At 33.2% G+C, this 22,337-nt stretch overlaps 2 protein-coding genes across 3 annotated transcripts; both read right to left on the bottom strand.

Moving 5' to 3' along the window:
• Window positions 1-1,711: 1,711 nt before the first annotated feature.
• On the bottom strand, window positions 1,712-7,100 carry LOC107953540 (triose phosphate/phosphate translocator, non-green plastid, chloroplastic). Of its 2 annotated transcripts, XM_016888875.2 has the most exons (10): window positions 6,460-7,098; window positions 5,841-5,963; window positions 5,614-5,766; window positions 5,324-5,409; window positions 4,587-4,671; window positions 4,296-4,415; window positions 4,114-4,182; window positions 3,303-3,432; window positions 3,098-3,185; window positions 1,712-2,029 (listed from the first exon to the last, which is right to left on the bottom strand). In XM_016888875.2, the coding sequence occupies exons 1-9, from the start codon at window positions 6,838-6,840 to the stop codon at window positions 3,109-3,111; spliced, it is 1,224 nt and encodes a 407-aa protein (XP_016744364.1). In that variant the 5' UTR covers window positions 6,841-7,098; the 3' UTR covers window positions 1,712-2,029; window positions 3,098-3,108. The 2 variants fall into 2 exon arrangements, with proteins under 2 accessions (XP_016744364.1, XP_016744363.1); XM_016888874.2 differs by lacking the exon at window positions 1,712-2,029 and having other exon boundaries at window positions 2,865-3,185; window positions 6,460-7,100.
• Window positions 7,101-9,663: 2,563 nt separating this feature from the next.
• Window positions 9,664-21,445, bottom strand: LOC107953541 (FKBP12-interacting protein of 37 kDa). The gene is given in 15 exon segments (XM_016888876.2): window positions 9,664-10,073; window positions 16,471-16,526; window positions 16,696-16,765; window positions 17,040-17,201; window positions 17,712-17,765; window positions 18,251-18,298; window positions 19,402-19,463; window positions 19,466-19,478; window positions 19,580-19,644; window positions 19,795-19,882; window positions 20,451-20,487; window positions 20,620-20,687; window positions 20,910-20,971; window positions 21,074-21,125; window positions 21,235-21,445. Coding segments are annotated over 15 exon segments (1,038 nt in total). The 5' UTR covers window positions 21,262-21,445; the 3' UTR covers window positions 9,664-9,899.
• Window positions 21,446-22,337: the final 892 nt, after the last annotated feature.

Below are 22,337 nucleotides of genomic sequence, written 5' to 3'. Positions count from 1 at the left end.
ATGGTGTTATTTGTTCAATTATAGGTTTTGGAGTGCTCGGAGACTGTTTTAGCATTAAACAAAACTATGTGTGTACCTGAAACACAAAAATAAGGGATTCGGCGAAAAGTCAAAATTAATTGCTGTTTGGATAGCAGTAATAGGCTAACTTTAAAAAATCACCATAAATTGTGAAAATCGAATTAGAGAATAAAAAATATATGGGATTAAAGATATTTGAGTCTAGGTTCTCATAGAAGAAACGAACTAAGCAAAAGAATTTCATATTATGAGATGCTTGAATTTTAGTGAGACAGGGTTAGAATGATTTCGAAATCTCCTATCCTTACTTTGAAAAATTATTAAAAATTGTATAAAAATAATTATGGGTTAGAATTTATATGTTTAAAATCTTGAATGAGCCTACTTTCAAGAGAAACAAGTGGGAACATCATTTGTATTCTGTACGAGTAGATAATTAATTTTTAGTTCAGAAAGGTCGAAACTGACAGACAAAAGAACAGTGAAAACTTTAAAGAATAAACTGTACTTATTGGCTAAACCAATAATTCTGAAAATTTTATGGTAAGAAGATATGTGAGTCTAGTTTCAAGAAAAAATTGTGGATCTTAATTCAAAATTCTGTAGCTTAAGATACAAATAATTTAGTAACAATGACTCAAGTAGACAACTTTAAAAAATTATATAAGTAAATAGTGAAAACACATGCGAATAATTAATTAGCACGAGTTACATTAAAATGGATCACGAGGCCAAGGCCAATTTAAGTCATGTGGGTCACACGGGCGTGTGGGCCCACACAGGCGATCATCATGGGCTTGTAGGTCCATTTTCACTGTTTGACTGATAAGGTTTTACGGGTCGCCCAAGTCAATTGTGAACCTATTGTAGGATCGGTAAGTTTACCTAGACCCCTATTTGACTAAAATGACTGTATGACTGGTATGATTAAGCCTGATGATGTCTCACTGATTTGATACTGTATGCCCTGTTTACATGCATGATATTATGTTATAGCATGTTATATCTGTATATTGCATTATATTGGGTTGGGGGATTATAATGTTCGGAGGAAGTGTACTGAAAGGCCTCGAGCTTAATTTACTGGCAGCTCAGCTGCAAACTACTGTCTAGTGCCGCATTCGGTACTACTTGGAGTGTAGGGATGAGTGGGTTGATTATATTCCCACATGGAATGTAGAGTTGGACGGAGATGGTGTGTAGAGGCTGGATGGGTAAGATTTTTGTAACTGCATATTTGTTACTGCTACTGATACTGTGATAGGCTAAAGCCCTACTGCATGACTGTTTTTGTACTGAGATGGGCTAAGGCCCAAACTGGACTGATACTGATACTGAAAAGGGCTTGAGCCCAGACTGTGATTATTTGTTTACTGCCTGTTCATTTGTATGGGGATTACACACTGAGTTTACATAAACTCACCCTTCTATTTAATCTGTACAGGTAATCCCTAAATATAGGCAAATCGATGCAACGAAGAATTCAGTGGTGGCCACATAACTTCTTTTACACTATTTACTACCTATTTATGATTTTACTTTTATTTGGGAATATTTTGCTGTAATTATGGCCTTTACAAATTTTGGTTTAAAATTTAAATTTTATACGGCTTTATGATTTAAATCTGCTAGTGTTTGGTAAAACTTGAGTTTTCAATTGAAATTAATGTTTTATAGAAAATACCACGAATATGCAAACTGTTTAAGAGCTTATTTATGTGAATCAATAGGATCCCAATCGAGACAAGTCACAATAGAGGCAAGTAAAAGCGATGACCTCTTACAATTAAGATGTACAAGAAAAAAATACAGTGCAAGTTAGGCGGCAACAGAGACATAAGACGAGGCAAATGTTCTGAGAGGTAAAACTACCTTATAGAGAGTAGTTGGCAATCAACCGAGGCATCGAAACCGTTTTGAGATGAGTCAAACCAATGTCATCCTAAGGATGCGACAAGGGTGTCGCTAGAATGGGTGGGAGAGAATGCCACAAGTCGCGGATCAAAACCTATGAACATTGCGCACAGAACGTCTCATAGAGATCAACTTATTAAATGAGACTCATTTGACCCACATGAACTAACCTAATCTGTCGAACCTATAGAGAAGTCCATCTACTACTAGAATTATCAAGGTAATTAATGTAAATCTTAAAAATGTATAGAGTATATAATTTAAGTCCCTTAAGACTTTCATCTTGTAGATACACACAAATTTCAATCGTTGATTTAACTCAACTTATAGCGTTAGTTTTGGAGAGATCTTCTATAAATAAAGACATTCCCCTCATTTGTATTCACTTGGTTGTAATCCTTCATAATAATTTAATACTATTAAGAGCAATTACTCAAACATTTGGTATGCGCTATTGTTCTATGAATTTTTGTTTGTAACTTATTTTGTCTTTCAAGTTTACTTCCACTTTGCTTCAATACCTTAAAATTTCTACAAGAATTCTCATTTTCCGAGAATAGGCTAACTTAGACAAGATTTGAACTCAAGAAATCACTTAAGATTGCGCGGTTTGCAAAACTAAAAATCTAACCCCTTGATACATACACATGTGATGGGAATACTAGTGTTTATATATTATGTTTTTTTTAACCTCATTAATTATTTGAAATTTTCAATCACTTTAATTTTTGAATATTTCAATATTTTAATTTCAAATTTGTTTATTTAAGAATTAAATTATTATATACCATATCTAAAAATTTAATCCCACTTTGTTGATCGTAGTGAGTCGACATATTCTAGTTTTATCTAATTTGAAACTGATGAAGTCTCCTAAAGTCAAATCAACCCAAATTCGAAACAATGAACCATCAGGAAAGTCATTAAGCTTAAACCAAAAAACGATTTTTTTTTTCTCAGCTACATTGGCTCTTTGCTAAAATCAAGTGGCATTCCAAAAATGAAATATCCCAATGACGAATATGGACCAAAAATAATTAGAAAACTAATTTTTTTTTAAAAAGATAGAAATCAAACCAAGCCTACTACTTTTCTGGCCTAAACTGCAAATATGTCCTTCAATTAATGCCATCGAACATTTCCTAAACCAATACAAACTTACCGGCTAAACTTTCAAGCTGCCTTGGTTTTGGGCTTTATGCGCTTCACCCTTGAGTACAAGAACACTCCAGCAAGAGCAATTCCAGTGCCTGCCCAAGATATCACCAGAATAACATCTTGATTATATAGAAGCCTTAAAAGGACCAAAACAAACAACAACAAAAAAGACCTTCTCAGTAAAGATCTACGTGGAATGTAAATTTTACCGAGAGAGTTAATAGGTGAGACAGGTGTTTTGAAGAATAGAACAGAGCTGACAATAACCACCACCCTCTTCACACAGTTGCCTACGGAATGAGTAACAGGGGATACCCTTTGCAATATCATATACGAAACCTGCATGATTACAATCCAAAAGTAATTAGCTTTGCACTTACTATCATGTGTGAAGAAAAAAATTAAGGTTACATTAAGAAGGTTTTGGCATTGATTGAAAACGAATTCAACATAAAAAAACAAAACAAGAAAACACAAAAGGACATTAGGATATCCAACATACTTCCTGAACTCATCTAGCATTCAACATTTTCTCCATTATTTTCAAAAGAAAGGTGTAGCCAAGGTTCCTTAGGTCAAGTACATAGGATTTCTTTTCAAATTTGGTTACACAAATTAATTTGAAAATTAAAGCAGATAGATTGAGTATAATGAGAACAATGTAAAACATTAAATAAAAATAATATCAAGGCACAAACTTTTCATAGATTGTTTTTTATCAGAAAAAACTTTAAAATTTTCAATAAAATGATCCATTTAAATAAAATATCCAAATTATTCAAATTATTAAAAATTTTCCATGCGTCATGATGTCAAAAGATTTGTGAATTTATTGGTTTTGATTTTGACTTTTTAATAAGAATCTTCTCAAGCTTTGACTAAGGAACCTTAGCAACGTGTTGCCCCTTTTTTTCTTATTCATTCCCCACAGTTCTAATTCAGAAACCAATGACTTCATATTCAAGTATGCAGTTCTTAAGGAAGACAGGAAAAACCATCCAACACCCAACACATCCTCACCTGCTGATAGGCATGGAAGCAAAGAGCAGCAAGTAGAGATCTTACAACAACTTCTTTAACATTCAAACCCTGTTTGCCAAGATAAAGACATAGCTAAATGAGATGAAAATGTCAACAAGACTTGTTAATCAAATGCAAAATCAGGGTAATTATAGCAACTTTAGCTCATTGAGTGTACTCACAGCAGATTGCAAATAGGCAGGGGTAAACTTGACACCCTCCGTGAAGATAGCCACAGGGGCTAGCAAGATAAGAGACATAATTGTTATTATTGAGAAGAGGGTAATGTTGTCCATCGACTCCTGTCACATAATAACAGCTAGTTATGTGCCAATATTAAAGTTAGTCCCAAATTAGATCTGAACTATAAAAAGACCATGTTGCACTCTATGGATCAAATGGTGGATCAAAATGCCACTCGGACAGAGTTAGCACTACAGAGACCAAACACAACAAAGATGAAGTAAAATAACCTCTTTATTAACCATGACTTTTTTGCTGAGAACATTACGAGACTGGTTTGTCAAATTCGAAGCCATTGCAGTCCAGAATCCAGCCCTTTATAGATTAAAGCAAAGGTTATACTCAAAGTTAAAAAGCTAACCAATTCAATAAGCACTTGATATCATGATCTCAGTACCAGAATCAGAAATGTATTGCACATGAACAGTGTTGTCATGGGCACAAAGTATACCCTAGGTGCTAAAACCCTTGTACTGCCTCAGGTGCAAAGTGAAAAAGAACAAAAAAAAGGCACTTACTTGCCTGAAGTAAAGCATAATATGTATGTATTTTTGTAAGTGCTTCTGTGTGTCTAAAGAGTGATCTTGTTCACTCACAAAACATGCAATTTTTCTGTTGGTCAATATGCATGATTTCTTATGATCTACAACTGTTGTTGAATACTCAACAATTAAAAAGTAGCAAGTTTGATGCTATCCCTTTCTTACTTGTAAAGGTACATCTAATGAAAAATGTGAAACTAAAAGAAAGTAAAGAGAACTTCATTCAGACAGGCATTTTTTATGCTTATCACCTTCTAGAAGAGCATGCCTAGGTGCAACAGGCATGCAACTCACCCGAAAGGGTCTGAGGTGGTTTTGTTATCTAGCACTAAGGCGTAATCACACCTAGACGCACACCTTGACAACACTGCGCTTGAAAGAATTTCAATGGTTAAATATAGGTATTAGCATATGCATTTTCTAACCAATTGAAAGAGGCCTCAGTGACGGATGCAAGTGCAACTCCTCCAACAATTGGTACAAGGGAAGCAACTACCCAAAGAGTTGGCAACTGTAACAACAAAACATCATAATCCAGGTTAGAACAGTCAACATGAAATAACACTTTGAACAACTTCAAGAGATATTGAAGAGCAAAGGAAACTCAAACAGGTATAATTTTTTTACCCATCTAAATTAGGATGTTTTTGATATTTATAGATGAGAAAGTGAAAAAGAAAGAATTGACCAAAGAAAAGTTAAAAGGAAACCAGACCTCTCCTAGAAACATTGCAGAAAGCACAACTGAGAAAAATGGCTCCATAGCTTTAATCGTGTGAGTGAACGAAACAGCCACTTTTCCAAGACTCATATTCGTAAAGAGGTTGCCCAAGGTATGCACCACAGCAAGTGGCAGAATAGCAGCAAGCTGGCAGGAAAAAGTTCAAGAATCAGTATCATTTCAGAAAAGAAACACTATTGGCACTGAAACAGTCCAAATACCTGAGTACCATTGATTTTTGGTCTCTTGTACAAATTAAAAGTCCACATTATAGTAACAAGTATAGTTCCAACAGCAAACTGAATTGCAGTGACAGTTATAGGGTAATGGAAGGCCTTCAGAACCTGTGCACAACGAAACACAATTCAATCACAATTTATTCTCTTCATTATATTCTGAGATTCAATTTAGTTACCAAAATTAAAAGTAAATACTGATAAAACAATACTATAATTTATTATAAATGAGCACAAATCTAGAATATGACAACACTAGATCTAACATCCATATAATAATTTTGTTATCCAAAAAAAATAAATATTTTATTATTTTCAATTCTTCAACATAATTTGCTTTGCAACCAATCGCTATTTCTTTTTTCGACAAAACGGCGTTTAAATAAAATCTTTCATAACTTAAAATTCATTCGATTGCATGTAGTAATCATTTAGATTGAACTGTAGAATTTCAACTGAATTTACTTTTCCAGCAAAAGATTCTTTACACCTTAAATTCAGCTGATTTCATATTAAAAATAAATAGAATAAAATAAAAAGTGAAATCTAAGGAAACTCTAAGTTTTTTTTTTTTTACGAAGAAAGGAGATAAAAAAAAAAGAACCTGTTTGTTGTAGATATTGAAGTAGATGTTGAAAATGTACCACAATCCAAACAGCAAACCCAGCTCCAATGTCTTGAGCAAGCTACCTGACTTTCCAGCTTCACCGGCATTCTCGGCCGCCGTTGCTCTAAGGTGAAGGGGACTGGGTTTAGAAAGAGAAGGAGCGGAGGTCCAGGCCCTGAGGGGCAAAGGCGAGGAGGAAGAGAGAGACCAGGATCGCTTAGGGAAAGAAGGAATGGAGATGGCATTGGTAGAATCAGAAAAATCACGACCTTTGGAAACGCCGCGAATAGGATAAAATGTAGGATTGGAAGCGAAATTCCGGGGCTTCAGATAAGGATGTGAAGAAGGAGAGGGTAAAGAAAAGGCAGCACTTTGCATGGTGCTGGTGGTTATAATTTGATGAGAGATCTGAAAGGGAGATTTATGGAGAGAAATGAAATTAGCTTTGGGGAATCCGTCAAGAAAGAAAGGGGGTTGTTGGAAGCAGCGAGTTTGTAGTGTTGTGCTACTTCCCTTGCAGTCCCTGAGACAGTGAGGACTCAGGGAAGACTATGAGAATTACAGTATGCTTAAGGACAAAAAAGCTTACCCTAACCTTTTTCTGCTCCATTTGAGCGGTGAAATTAGCGTAAGTGAAAATCATTTTTCAGAAACCAGGATTATTTTGTTTTTATATAAAAATTAATTTAAATTAAATTTAATATTATTATATTATTGAGTTAGATAAATTGTAACGGTTGGATCAAAGTTCGGATAACACGTTTAATTAGACCAAATACATAAAAGGCTCAAATAAGCCCGGATAATACAATGAGTGATAAATCCTAGTGCATGTCATCGCCCTCAAAATTTTACTTCGAGTGGAACTCGTATTTTCTATTAAAATATTATTTGCTGAGAACTCTTGTATCATTTTTTCTATAAATAAGAACTATGAGTTAACCCATTAATATACACTTTTGAGCACCAACATTGTGTTGAAAAATAGTGACAATTTATTTTAAAGAATAAATTCTATTTTGCACAAGAATATTCATAGTTTTTGTTTTATAAAAAGAAATAATTTTCTCGCTAAAAGTTAAGTAAATTTTTCATTTTGTGCGATGATTCAATTTGTTTTGAGTTCACACTCAAAGCGGTTCAAGGTTTGAGCATAGCAGATAAAATCGATCAGTTAAAAATCGGGAAATGACCTAAACCGCCTTCGTACAAAGCACAAGTATAATTTTGATTAAAGTTTATTACAACGATTTTAAGAAAAATTTCAAACTTCCCCGATTCCTAATAACATTATTTTCTAAATCAATTTTTTCAACACCTCCAACTCTTAAAAGGAAAAAAAATCACCCTAAACTCGATTCTAAAATATAATAGGAAACTTGGCTCTGACCTAAATTTAATTTAATTATTTTACTTTGAAATAAATAAGATTTTTTTTTTGAATTTAGAATTAAAATTTGATATAAATTTATATATTTATTTATTGAAAGAAATATATATCATGAGTAATTTTGTAAATATCTGGCGACGGGAGGGGTGGATGTGCCTCAAATCCAACCTTGATCTATCCCGACTATGTTTTGTAATTTCACTCGAGTCACATTTAAAAAAAAAAAAATTCTACCCTAGGAGATTGGGTCAAAACGAAACCCATCTAATTCGATCATTCTTTCATCCCTTGTCTAGAATTATATTATATTATAGATCTCATTATAATATACAATTACCACAAGTTACATTATATGTATTATTTATACTTAATGAAATGCATACAAACTTTAACAATTCATTGTATTTAGCTAAAAAGTTTGATACTATATTAATAGCTATACTAATAATTACATAATATATTATATATAAATAGTTATAGGCAGAATTGCAAAATTTACTTTTAAACATTTGAGGGTGTTAATCAATTAACGGTCAATATTTTTGTCTTGACACCTCATCAATTGATGTGAACTTTTGAATTAAATTTATTCAAAAATAAAAAATATTAAATATTATCAAATAGTAAAAATGTATAAAAATAAAATAAAAAACTTAAATTAGAAAAAATCTTTTTTCTCCCTCTCCTTCACGTCTTTCTATTTTCTATCTTTTTTAAATTTTTTTTAATCCTCTTCTTATTTCTTTCATTGTTTCTTCTCCCCTCCTCAAAACAAACCCCAACTGCCAGTCGGTGCTCCATCGCTCACCATTGCTGGCCTCTGCTCCTTCAACTGAGGTGGCATGCCACATCAGACAAAAATGTTGATCATTACTTGACTAACGATTTCCATCCATTTTGGCCTTATTTAAAAAAAATTCAACGTTGTGGGTGAAATTGCAACAAAAATATATTAAGGGCCAAAGTGAAGACCCCCAAAACATTGAGGGTGAATCTTGTAATTCTGCCATAATAATATTAATAATTATTATATAACATGTGATAATATTTTTTGGTACTTTCCAAGTATGTTTTACTATTCATGTTCAAGATTTATAAATATCCCTTCCAACAATATTATCTCCAAGATTTGAATCATATTCTCTTCTTAAAAATGAAATGTATCTTGTCATTATAATATTCAATACGGTTGGTAATAGATTATAATATCAAATAAGATTAATTATCCTACTGTTAATTTATATTCCAAAAAGGGTAACATAAATTTTAACCCGCTAGATTAGCAACTATATTTACTTTGGTATTTATATTATTTTATTCACTTTGATATCTAAATTTTAAAAATATAAAAATTTTATGAGGCAAGAAAATAATTGCAAAGTTTAAATACCAAAAAGAAAGCCAAAAATTATATAAACCCTTCAGAAAACGTGTAAAAAATTCAAAACATTCTTGCGTCTAAAGATCCATAAAAGCATAAATATGCATAAACGATACTAATAGCAAAAAAGATGAAAGGTAAATTTTACAAGTATTAAAATGGTTAAATCGTTTAATTTTAATGTTCCATATGATAATATCCCTGAAATTTAAAATCAAGTACCTATGTTCCATATCAATTTTTTTGAATCTAGTATCCAAACAAATTTTCTTTTGGATTTGCATATCAAAAAATCCAAAACCTTTCACCCCTCAAATTCAAGTTCCCAAATGGTTCATAACGGGAAAAATGTTTTAGTGAGGGCATAGCAAGAATAAAGTGTACGTCGAAGCATATAATCCACAAGCATATAATCCACGAGTACCAAAGCTAACCATGCAAAAAAATCTAAACACTAATAAAATAAAACAACATAATATGCTATCCTCGGGGAAGGTTAAGTTTAAACTCATACTTGGATACACCGTGGACGTGCACTTCAATAGTGCAATTTCACCAACAGCAATGCGTTTTCCCAAAAAAAAACCTACTTAATGTAGAATGTACAAACTACAAAAGTTTGAGCCAAAATCATTGACCGATATCGTACAGTACATGTCCATCTAATTAAGAACTGTTCCCAGTTTCATCGGTTATCATCTCATCTTTAACCTTTTCAGTATCAGAGAATAAACCTGTCTTGTTATTGTCTTCAGTCGGCAGCATCTTGTGCTGCAGCTCTAGGTTAAGCCTTTTAATCTCGTCGTCTTTCTCTTCTAATTTCTCTTGCAAGATAAACACCTGCAGCACAGCCCAGCTGAATTATCAAACTTAAGCAATTACAACAGCAACATAAATGATAAAACAACATGACGAAATACTAGTACATTGGTGCCGGCTAAATGAACATGATTAGCATTTGGTAAAATATAAACCAAGAAACATCCAACTTGATGTAACTATGCCTTCATCAGTAAAATAGCAATTGGTGAATATATGACCCTCCTTGAATATGATAAATATAATATACAAAAAGTAGTAGAATTGTTATTAACTGAATTGAGTCAGCAGATACAGTCTACCTGGTGATAACCATCTAGTGTTATCAAGGGCACAAGGTACACTCTAGGCACTAGAACCCTTATATCACCTCAGGCATAAAAATACTTGCTTGAGTGATGTGTGCGTATAAACTTAAACAATTACAATAATTGACACTAAACAGTGGTCCAATTTATCAACAAAAGACAATGTGTATAATTTCCTTATGATCCCATGTTGAATACTCAAATACTGAGAAGTGGAGAGCTTGATACTCTCCCTTTTTTTACTAGTAAAAGTACACCTCATGAAAAAAGTTAAAATAAAAAGAAATTAGAGAGCTTCAATCAATTGGGATTTTTTAAAGCCTATTGCCTTAAAAAAAATACCTAGCACATTACTAACTTAGCCTGAAAATGTCTGCATCAGTTTTATTATCTAATGTTAAGGCACAAAGCGCAACCACACCTAGGCGCACACCTTGATAACACAGCAACTATCAAAATGAAGATATTAATTTTGTCGACAAAAGATAAGAGTTTTTAGTGGATTCACGAAAGTGTGCTCGCTTAAGAGAAATATTTTGCCAATATATACTGTCGGAATAGAAAATAATTGTCCAGTCAAAAGCCCAGATATGATTTACAGTGAAACATGATATGTCTAAGGAAAATGCTATTTGTTCGGATGGATTGCCATCTCTTCTCTAGTATGTGAGACATCAATTATTACTTACGCATTGAAGACATTAATTATTATTTCAAGAAAGATGTTAACTTTAGAAGATCTACCTTAACTAAAAGTCTTCTTTAATTAAAATAATCTTTATGGTATTAGAAGTTTTTCTTTATTTGATGTTCTAATTTCCTTAAGTTTTTATTCAAACAAGTAAACCTATGTAACCTCTATTTAAGAGGCTGATTGACAGCAAAAAAATTAAGAAATTATTTAATTTCAAAGGTTTAGGACTCTCTCTTTAACGAGTCTAAGGTAAGGGACTCCCTTTGATGAGTTTCACTCACTCATCATAGGTTATTCTCGCAGCAAGAATCATAACAAAAGGAAAAACCCCTCAATTGGAAAGTCTACTACTATGAAGTACGGACACGACGATACGATAATTTTAAAAAAAATGAGGATAAGGATATGGCAGGACACAGCAATAAAAAATTCTTTTATATATTTTATATATTAATATTCGATAAATATATTGATATTTTTATCAATATAATTAAATGTCGTAATATTGAAAATATTTTATTATCACACAATTTATATCCTAACTTCCAATCTATTAAAAAAAATCAAAGTGATATATATTTTTCAGAATACATATTAATTCATTAATTATATTTAATGGTGTACAGCAAACCCCATTATATCTTAGAAAACTCAGACCCAGTCAACTATTAATTCACTTTTCACTTAGAGGGTAAGTTAAATGGCCCGTCCTTTATTTTTTTCCTTTTCCTTTCTCATCTTTTCAGTTCTCTCTTATATTTCCTTCTCTCTCTGTCTCATCTTCCTCTACCTAGAACCAATGTCACCGCTACCACTTCGGCCACCATCAACGATGTCGAAATATTGAAAAACACCCCCATTATATCTCCCTCAACCTCCTAATCACATGCACCAAATTAGATTTTAGAAAATCTCAACAATAAAGTGTATATCTAGGTTTCAAATAGAGAATTCCTATCACTAACTTTCAACCACCAAAATCCTGTGTCCTTGCATGTCTCATATCTGACCGTGTCTGATATTTATTATTATTTTGTCATATCCTGATGTGTTTGATATGTATTCTGGCATGTCGACAGCGTGCCCGTGTCGACACCAGTACAAGGGACTTTTCGGCGTGTCCGTGCTTCATAGTAGTAGACTTTCCGACAAATTGTCTGATGACTCAACTTGTAAGTTGAGACCGTAACAATTTGATATCAAAGCTAGACACCATAGGTGATTCCAACATCAAAGAGCATTGATGCAAAACTGGAAGTAGTCTAGAATGGTTGAAAGCATTGACAAGTTGCAATAAGCTATTGCAACAAATGTCATTTCAAAGACAAGAATTGATGACTTCCAACCAAAATCATGAAAGGGAAAAAGGTTTGATAGAGGAAACAACAATGTCAACAAAATAAGTTGTCGACAGAATAGACAAGAGAACAAGACAAAGTCAACATGTGGATCAAGAACTGTGTCGCGATATACAAAGTTACTTTTTGACCTTTGATGGTACAAAAGATCTTTTGATTTAGCTACACAAGAGTGAGTAATTTTCTCAAACCGGAAAACAACTAAGGTAGATCTGGCGCAAGGAATATTGCACTTTGAGATTTGCCCCACCATTGAAGATTAACCCTTAAGGTGAATTGGTGACCTGCCACAAATTGTAGGGGTAATTTAAGTACTTTTCGGTACTTAACGAACTTGTTTTTAAATCGTTTCGTGTTTAATTATTTACATTTTTAGTTTTCTTAACTTAGATTCAAATTATTGCAAAATAAGCATTTTTACGTAATATTTCGAGTTAGTTGACCTATTGGGCCAATATCAAACTTAAGGTAATTCTAATGATCTAATTGAGTGTACAGGTCACCTATTTTCAGGCCCAAAAGCATCAAGAACAACTGAGTCACAACACAACCAAACCAACACAAGAATTTATAATCAAAGTTATATGTAGCGACACGCACCAGGCTGTGTCGCGACACAGGTCTGACGGAGGGCAAAAATTAATTAAAGGTGTTTTTGTCTACACAATCCATATTTAGTGTGATTAAGGCTTGTATTTGACCTAAAATGGGTTGCTAACTTTGTCTATAAATAGGAGGCTTATGCTCAACTAGGGAGAACTTTTGCCAAGCCATTTTAAGGTTTTAGTTTAGTAGTTTAAGATTTTAACTTCTAAGTCCTTTCGGAGATTAGTGAGCGAATGTGGGAGTGATTAACGAAAGAATAATAGTTTTCATATGAATTAGTTGGTATAAATTATTGGGTGCTTAAATCTTAGGATTGACGACCCTAGAAAGTAATCTAAGTTAAACAAGAACTAGAGATAAGTTTATCGAGAAAATCATAATTTATACCGGTCAAAAAAGCAAGATAGGAAGATAAAAGAGTATTGGTTGATTAGCTAGGTAGTAGAGGCTGAAAGGTAATACTGTTTAGTTAATAACTAATTCCCTAATAAAACCCGAGCTCTAAAGCAATTTAATCTTTTGTTTGTTATTAGAGAATTTTTCATTTGTCAACTTTGCTTTTGTAGTTTAATATTTATTTTATGACTTCAATTATCGTAATGTAGTGTTAATGATTACAGTTTAGACCTACTATTGTAGACAATATTTTTAGATTTAATTCAACCTCCCTTGGGTACGATCCTCGAAGTACTTCCAGTACCCGTTGTACATTTACCATATTACAATTTGATCCGTATAGTTGCAGACACCACTGCTATATTTTTATATCTATGTTGTATTTCCAGTCAAACGTTCACATATTTGGCGGCAGTCAATTGGTTAACTTGAAACGGACTGGAATGTGAGTGGACCAATGTCAATTTCAAGGGTTGTTGGCACGTGCCAATACAATGTGAGTGGACCAATAGGTCAACTTGTTTACCGCAAAATTAATGAATTCAATTAGGCTTGATGAGGTGATGCAAAATCCTCTTCCTAACCTTGTTCAGGCAATGAATTTGACATGATCCTTAAAAAAAAAGCAACTAGCAAGAACTGCAAGCATGCCAAGAAAACCATGGTAACAAACAAGCTAGTGTACTAACGATACCAACATGGCAATGACGACTCCATCTTCTTTTGCTAAAAAAAACTCTGGGCATGAAGGTATATCAACAATAAGTTCAAGTCCAAGTACTGCAATAGACTCCCTTTAACAAGTTTATCATAGGTTATTCTCGCGGCAAGAATTGTAACAAAGGAAAAACCCCCTTAATTGTAGTAGACTTTTTGGCATATCATCCGATGACTTGATCCATAAGTTAGGACCATAGCATAGTACCATATGACATGGCATTTCACAATGACTTAAAGTCCCCTTTTCAACTTTGTCCTTAAGTTATAGATTTATAACCAAGAGCTTAGGATGGTGGTAATTCTCTCTTTTCCTCAATCATGACCATTCATGCAAGTCATCCCTTTGATTAGACAAGAATGGTGTTATGGTCTCGAGTTTGGGGTTGACTAGTCTTTGCCCTTATTTTGATTCCTATTGCCTATGGTTATGGAAATCTAAAGGAGTTGCCTACTATTAAACTCTAAAGGAAAAAACTACATTGGAATAGTTGTTTTGAATTGAATAACATCTTCCTAGGTTAAGCCACAAACTGTTTGAATTGCCAAATCGCCCATGTCACTTTTGGTTCCAGATTCAATTGATAGAATGAGAGCTATGCTTCTCCTAACATGTAGAAGACATCCAACCCAACCTTATCTTGAGAGGCAATATTATTTGTTGGCCAAACATCTCTCGTTTATGTAGCCAAACAAGGGTTTCATCCGATCCATTATATGTAGGAAAATCAAGTTTGATGTATTTAGGTACTATTTCCCTACCCACGTTGCCATCATGGACTGTTGTATGTCCATGATGCTTCTACTACTAAAACGAACCCCAAAGTGTGCATTTTGGTCACAAGTACAGTTTGGGATTCCTTGGTCAAAAGTCTCTATCCCTTTCCCAAGAAAGAACTTGCACAATAGAACCTAAATATGTTGTCTCTACCTCTTTCCCAAGAAAGAACTTGCACAACAGAACCTAAATATGTTCTAACTTTGCATCAACTCGTGCCACTAATACAACCAAACACGCTTCATGTTAAGTCAAAGCCTTGCATAGTAGGTTTCGAATTTTCTCATCAAAGGTTTTCTCGTTCTTGGTGCCTAGCTCAAATACCAAATTGTTACGATCCCGAATCTAGGATCAAGTCACGAAACATGAAACAGGAATCAGATTCAACTAAAGGATCTTTGCCCTCATTTATTTCCCTAGTTTTGCCTATGGTTGTGGAACTCTAGTAGAGTTCCCTACCACAAAACTCCTACCTTTAATTTACTGAAACTTTCAACTTTCAACTTGTTTATTCATTAATAATTTTCCTCTTAAATGAAGGTTTACAATTTAAGAAACAAAATGAAATTCCTAATTTCATGTTCTAAGGAAAAGAAAATGACAACCAAGTATCCTAATTTATTAGGAAAGTTTATTTAAACTAACAAGGAAATTTTAAGAACTCAAAATCAAATCAAAATCTGAATCAAATCTCCTAACAAATCTTCTTATCTTTCGCTTACCTCAAGTCCTAAAAAAATGGAGATATTTTACTATTACTGAGCTCTCTAATTCAATCAAAAAGTTTCAACTAAAAATTGCAATTCACCAATATGTTTTTCATTTCCCTCAATTTCATTTCTAGTTCCTTATAATACCTTAACCTTGGATAGATTGTGGGCAAAGTTTTGGGTTTGAGCTTTTTTCTTTTTCCTTTTTCACACAAATTTGCTTCTATTTTGGCTTTTCTAGATAATAAGTTTCATCTCAAGTCCTAAAGGAAAGAAAGGTGAAGGCATGAAGCTATGAAACTGTTTTTAGAAAAAAATGATAAGAGAAAAAGGTAGTGAGAAAAGTAGTAGGATACGAAAGTGATTAGTCTACAAAATAAGCGCTCAAAGAGGAGGTTCCAGATATAAATAGCGTCAAATAGAAAAAACACTTATTGCTCCAACTTTACAATGACATGGTGCAATGACATCAAGCGGGAAAGAAGATGCATGATGGAGAGGAAGAGCATCTAGTGTTGCTTGTACATTAAAAGTTCATTTTTCTTCCATAAATTATTATCTTTCCCACTCTATAACATAGCAATATAATGATCCTATCTCAAAACATGTCTTAGCTTCTTCAAGCAAATGCCAATTATCATGCAAATAAAGGGCACTATTTTTTGTCAAATAAGGAAAGTAGGCGTATATAACACATGATATGACTCAGCATGATGGTTATATTGAGGTCAAATGGCACGGAAATGGCAATTTCATGATTATAAGGGAATTTCCATCTGATGCTCATTTAATGTATGGTATTTGATGATTCAATTTAATGAGAAGATTAAAGATGAGAGAAAGATAACAACCATTTCATTTGATCTTTCCGCATCATTTGTCAGCCCCTCCATTTGTTTGTATAATGCTGCAAGCAACAGAACAGCAACGATCAAACATGAGCATGAACCAAATTTTCAACCATGGAATAACAATTTCAATTACGGAAAGGCAGAGAGCATATTCAAGTTCTCATTAATGTTGGATATCCCAATCTGGTCCATTCAACCAAAACTCATAACTTATTTAACACGGACCTTCAAATTGACTTCTAAGTTCTGCATTTTGAGATTTTTGTAAGGCCAGTTTCATGGCCAATTCATGCATCTGCATTGAACAAAGAGTGAACAAAGAGTAAGTAAAAATAAGCATAAATAACAAACCAATGTCTCAACATAATAAATCATATGCAGCTTTGAAAGGCCTTCTAATCTATTTCAGGATTCATTCCAGTTCGAAGTGCAAAGATGCTTTTACAATGCAGCCTGTAATTATCACAATCGATCTATTTGCCACCCCCTAATTTTATTATGGGGGAGATGAATGCTTAAACACATAAATTGGCGTGCACCAACAAAGTAATGCATGTATTACCGCATACCTTTCCTTCCTCTGCTTGAGTACCAATCTCCTCATTTTCCTCTTGCAATGTTCTACACTTTGCCATCAGCATCTTTCCCATTTTGCTTTGAGGAGTAAAACTAACAGCGGCAATATTTTCCTGCAGCTCTTTAACTTTCTTGTCCTTTTCCTCAACCAAATTCTAGTACCATAACAGTAGAACTATAAATAACTGATCCATAAGCACAATGGATTACTTAACAGCATATATCTCCACTTCTAGCATAATGACATTAAAATAACACTGTATCTGTATGGGTAATCTATAAGCACAGGGCAACCTAACAGCAGATTAAACTTACAGGCCTCAACTTTTAAATCTTGAACATGTTCTAGATTACCAACCAGAAACGAATAAGAAGAATTTGGATATGCATAAAGTTTAAAAAACAAACAGAAACCGAACTTGTTTCAGGCCTAATCCATTGTGACACCAACTTGTCAAAATTTCCAAACCACCCTAAAGTCCAAAAGCCCAAAGATTAACTACAAATAGTAATATTACAATGGTCCATCTATGGCTTCTAATACAGTGCCTGCCAGGCAAACATGTTACTCCCTTTATGATTCCTTTCTCCCCAAATTCATTCTACTTCATTTAGAAAACAGATACCCTTGCACTGATAAGCAAAAAGGAACTTTAAGAACAAACCTTTAAACGAGTAAATTCCTCATGAATGGCAGGATCTAGTAGTAACCTTCTGGCCTGTCACATAAGCCACAAAGAAAATTAAACAGGTAGAAAGGTGCAAAACATCCTTTAGTTCTAGATCATGTAACAGAAACGGTAAAAAATCATGTCTAACAAATATCTGGACAAAAAAGAATAAGAGAAGCAGATATTTGATGAAATCAGACCCATAAATTACACAACAAAATGTTGAATCGCATAAAAATGTTAGGAAGTAACAAGAACAATTCGCTTAAATACAGAGGGCAGGTTCAATTGGGAATTTGGAACCATTAAGACAACTTATAGTGAAAACTCAAAACTCAAAAGACAGATATAATGCCAATATCAGATTATTTGAATGCATAAAATAAGGGTACATAAGCTCTTATGAAATGCATTTTATGCATTTTTCTTGACCATCCTCCCAAGTAGAAAATAAAACAACAAAAGCAAAGTAATATATAATATCTGCTAACAGAAATAACATCATTCACTTTGAAGTGAGCATTAGATAATACCTGCATTGATGGTGGCTTCAGTTGAACTTTCAAGTCACGAACAGCTGACTGGAAATTAAAAGAGATTTTGGTCATAGTTGGCCAAGCTATTAGACAATCATGTCCAAGTAATCAATGCACTAAGTGGGGCATAATGCTTTATACAAGAGAATAACCAAAAAAAGGGTCAGGGTGATTGTATAGAAGTAAGAAAAAATGGTAAAGGTGCCCCCAGAAATTCTTTCAGAATCTGAAGTAGAATAAAGGTCATGACAATCTACACCACAAGCAACAGCAAAGAGAAACTCCCAAAAGGAAGATCGTAAAGGATTGCACATAGATGAGCAAAACGAATTCTCACTCCACTAGATTTAAAGGAGTCCTCTCCGACTTGAGAATCAACAATAGACAAACATCAACAGTGGAAAAATAAGAAAATATGCAGTTTCCTCAAGAAGTAAATGTAGCATACATTTGAGATAACATATTCACCAGCAAGTCCTAATGGTGCACATATTAAAACTAAGGTTTTGCATGGTATGGTGGAAAGAAAATTGGAAAAGAAGAAAAGTAAAAAGATAGAAAATATATTTTTCTTTCCATTGGTCTGCTTGGTAGGAAAGATGAAGAAATGAAAAGAATTAAGTAATTTTCTTTACATCATTGCTTGGTAAAGTTGAAAAATGAGAGGAAAGAAAACGATTTTTTTAAATAAAAAAAAAGAGGATAATCTTGTAAATATGCACACTTGTATCTCTTTACTTTTCCCTCCTCTTATCATACCAATTTGGAATGATTTGTCTTTATGCATTATGATGGAAAATGGTCATCTTTCAGAATTTTTCCTCTCACTTTTCTTTCCCACCAAGAACACTGAAAATTTATTTTCTTTCAACTGTTCCACTCTACTCTTTCCATCTTTCTACATTATCACTCAACCAAGCACACCCTAAAAGATGAGTCTCTTCAATAGCAATCTATACTGGAATTAAAATGTTTTTTAGAACAATCATTACTGCACATTGATATACTTTTTGCTTATCTTTACCAGAAATATCCAAAAATTTATCTCATCCTCGCACATTGCCATATTCCAACAGTTAGACAGCAAACAGCATGCTAAACAATCATAGATGGTAGTCAAGAGGGAAAACAAAATTAAAAGATGTCACCTTCAACTCAGCAATCTCCTGCTCACGCTTTGCAAATGTTACAATAAAGGCAGCTTCTTTTTCTTGGCTTTTTCTAGCTGAAAATAAGAACAAAGCATGCATGAAATTCTGATTAACAGATAAGAACAGTTAAAGCAGAAAATATATAGTGAGAAAGTAAGCAATATCAAGTTCTTACTTGTTCCTTCAGTGTCTCCTCAGAGGATTTCAGAGTTTGAAGATAATTCATTACTAACTTGGGTTCTACAGAAAATGGAACAAAACAATTGCTCCATCAGAAAAGTAGCATACCTAAAATGATCAATATTTAATAGAACTTCGAACTGGAAAGGTAATCAATAGGGCCTAATATATGAAACATAAATATAGAGAAGACTACAAGAAAAGGCAAACCAGGAGCTATTCCAGCTGGAATGAAGGGCTCATTCCGAAATGCAGAATGCCATTTCTGAATCTCTGATTTTGCAGCTTCAAGCTCCGTCTAAAACAGAAAACATCATAATAAAAAAATCCAAAAAAAGAAGAGAAATAAGAGGAAAAGGAGAGAAAAGGAAGTACAGTTTATGAAAAAAGGTATGAAAGCTCAGGTGGTTGCCATTATATTCTTCAACCATGAATTTTTTTATGGACTAAGCTAATTCCACGCCTATATAATACCATTTCAAAGTGAAAAGGACAGAAAGAGCTAACATGGACATGATAGCTAGAGTCCTCAAGACAAGTCCCTTTCCAAGCCTATTATAGAATCGTTTTATTTTAGAAAGGATAAAAAAAAAGGAAGAAAGGAACACTGTAAAATATCCAAAAAGGTCCTAAGTCAACAAGGAAGCATAAAACTTGTACAACCAAAAAGACAAAACTTCGAAAAATCTATGTTGTAGATGGTTTTTCATATAAAACTTATTCGTTTGTGAAGCAAAATTTCCATGCTTAATGTCTTAGTATCTATAGTATTTCCAAGTAGGTGAGTTTACAACATTTATTTATTACACATATACAAATTAAACAAAGAAACAATTTGATGATATCAAACAATGGACGATACATACTTGGCACGTTGCAAGGGTGTCCTTACAATTCTGAAGGCTGCAAAAGGTGGAAGAAAAAAAAAAGAATCACGATAAAAAGTGAAGATAAATCTCACAGAAAATTGCAAACAAACAAGCAGTTGCATAAACGTAATAATCTCATAGGTATAAGTCATTCTATGCATTATACCTCTCACGAAGTGACAAAATCATCCCTGTTGCTACACCGGGGGCAGTTTCTTCTACTTTAGAATTGCCCTACAATACAAACAGACAAAATTCCTCGGGTTAAAATAACTAAACTAATATATTTTGTTTCTCCACAAATGGCTTCTCGAAGTCAAGTGATAAATGAGTAGGAAATGAATAAGGATGAAAACTTAGAGCACTAAGGTTCCATATTCAAAATTTCCCTCAAATCCATTGGGTTTAACAACAACAACAACAATAATAATAATAAACCTTAAAAACTATTGCTACCTTTTTTGATCCAAAAATATCGTCCTCATCGTCCTCAAGATCACCAAAACTTCTTTTATTACCTGAATATGCATTTGAAAGAAAAAATAATAATACAAATTGTTCATTTAAATAAATTGATAAAAAAAATATTGTAGGGAAAGAAGGAATCAAATAAGGTTAACCTGAATGCCTTGCACTATGACTCCCAGGAAAGTCACCGCCAAAATCGTCATCCTATTCTCCAAAACACACCCATTTATCATTGGAAAAGGCAAAAAAGATATTAGAAACCCTAAAATGGAATGCATTAGCGCTGCATAGTAAAGAGAAAGAAGCAACTGACATCATCGAGATGCGCGTGAGAAGCCATTGAAGGCAGGATTCCGGCGGACAAAACCCTAGAAACTTTGATTTTGAGTGAAAAGCTAATAGTATCACTGTGGGCGGCACCAAGATACCCAATTCGAAATTGGGAAGGAAGAAGCTCAGATCCCCTGTGACCGGTCACAGGATTCTGTTTGAGGAGATCAATCCAAAATGGCAGTTTAAAACAGTCATGAGTCACTCCGATTATATTATCATTTTCTATTAAAATTTATCTTTTTTATTATTAAAATTATTCTTTGTACATATATATCACGTCACGTCTTATTATTTAATTATTTTATTAACTACATCATCGGATTCTTTTCCCAACCCTTAAATTAAAATAAAGTATTTGATAAATAATACATTAAAAAATATATGTTATATCAAAATAATATTAAGTTTTTAACAAGTATTAAAATATTTAAAATAACTAATTCTGACATGGAGACCTGGTTGAATTGGGAGAAGTTGTAGGTATTATTGCGGGGCAATTCATTGGAGAACCGGGAACGCAACTAACATTAAGAACTTTTCATATCGGCGGAGTATTTACAGGGGGTACTGCAGAACATGTCCGAGCCCGTTTTAATGGAAAAATAAAATTCAATGAGGATTTGGTTCATCCTACACGCACACGTCACGGGCATCCTGCTTTTTTATGTTATCGGGACTTGTATGTAATTATTGAGAGTGAAGATATTATACATAAGGTGACTATTCCACCAAAAAGTTTTCTTTTAGTTCAAAACGATCAATATGTAGAATCAGAACAAGTGATTGCTGAGATTCGCGCGGGAACATAATATTATGATTTATTTTTACGAATTTAATATTTAGCTAGTTTTTTTAAATATTATATTTTAAATATAGTAATTAGCATAAAATAATATTTTTTAATGATTTATTAAATATAATTAAAATATATTAATTTATCAATTCAAATATTATGATAGAAAATTTTCAAATAATAATTGAAACATTTTTAACATATTCAGCCTACAATATAGTTTTACTTTATGTAATTAATGCAAAGTATCATTATTCAAAATAATAACTAGGCAAAATAAGGCCTATAGA

This window comes from Gossypium hirsutum, chromosome D07, assembly GCF_007990345.1.
Source record: "Gossypium hirsutum isolate 1008001.06 chromosome D07, Gossypium_hirsutum_v2.1, whole genome shotgun sequence".
Lineage (NCBI taxonomy): Eukaryota > Viridiplantae > Streptophyta > Magnoliopsida > Malvales > Malvaceae > Gossypium > Gossypium hirsutum.
This window is presented reverse-complemented; position numbering and strand designations above follow the sequence as displayed.

What these genes read in the sequence shown, in the direction of transcription:
- LOC107953540 (XM_016888874.2), bottom strand. Translation starts at nt 6,840, where the DNA reads ATGCAAAGTGCTGCCTTTTCTTTACCCTCTCCTTCTTCACATCCTTAT. An exon ending in TCAATATCTACAACAAACAG is followed by an intron (nt 5,964 to 6,459) that starts GTTCTTTTTTTT and finishes CGTTGTGCACAG; the next exon opens with GTTCTGAAGGCCTTCCATTA. An exon ending in GCTTCCATGCCTATCAGCAG is followed by an intron (nt 3,433 to 4,113) that starts GTGAGGATGTGT and finishes GTAATCATGCAG; the next exon opens with GTTTCGTATATGATATTGCA.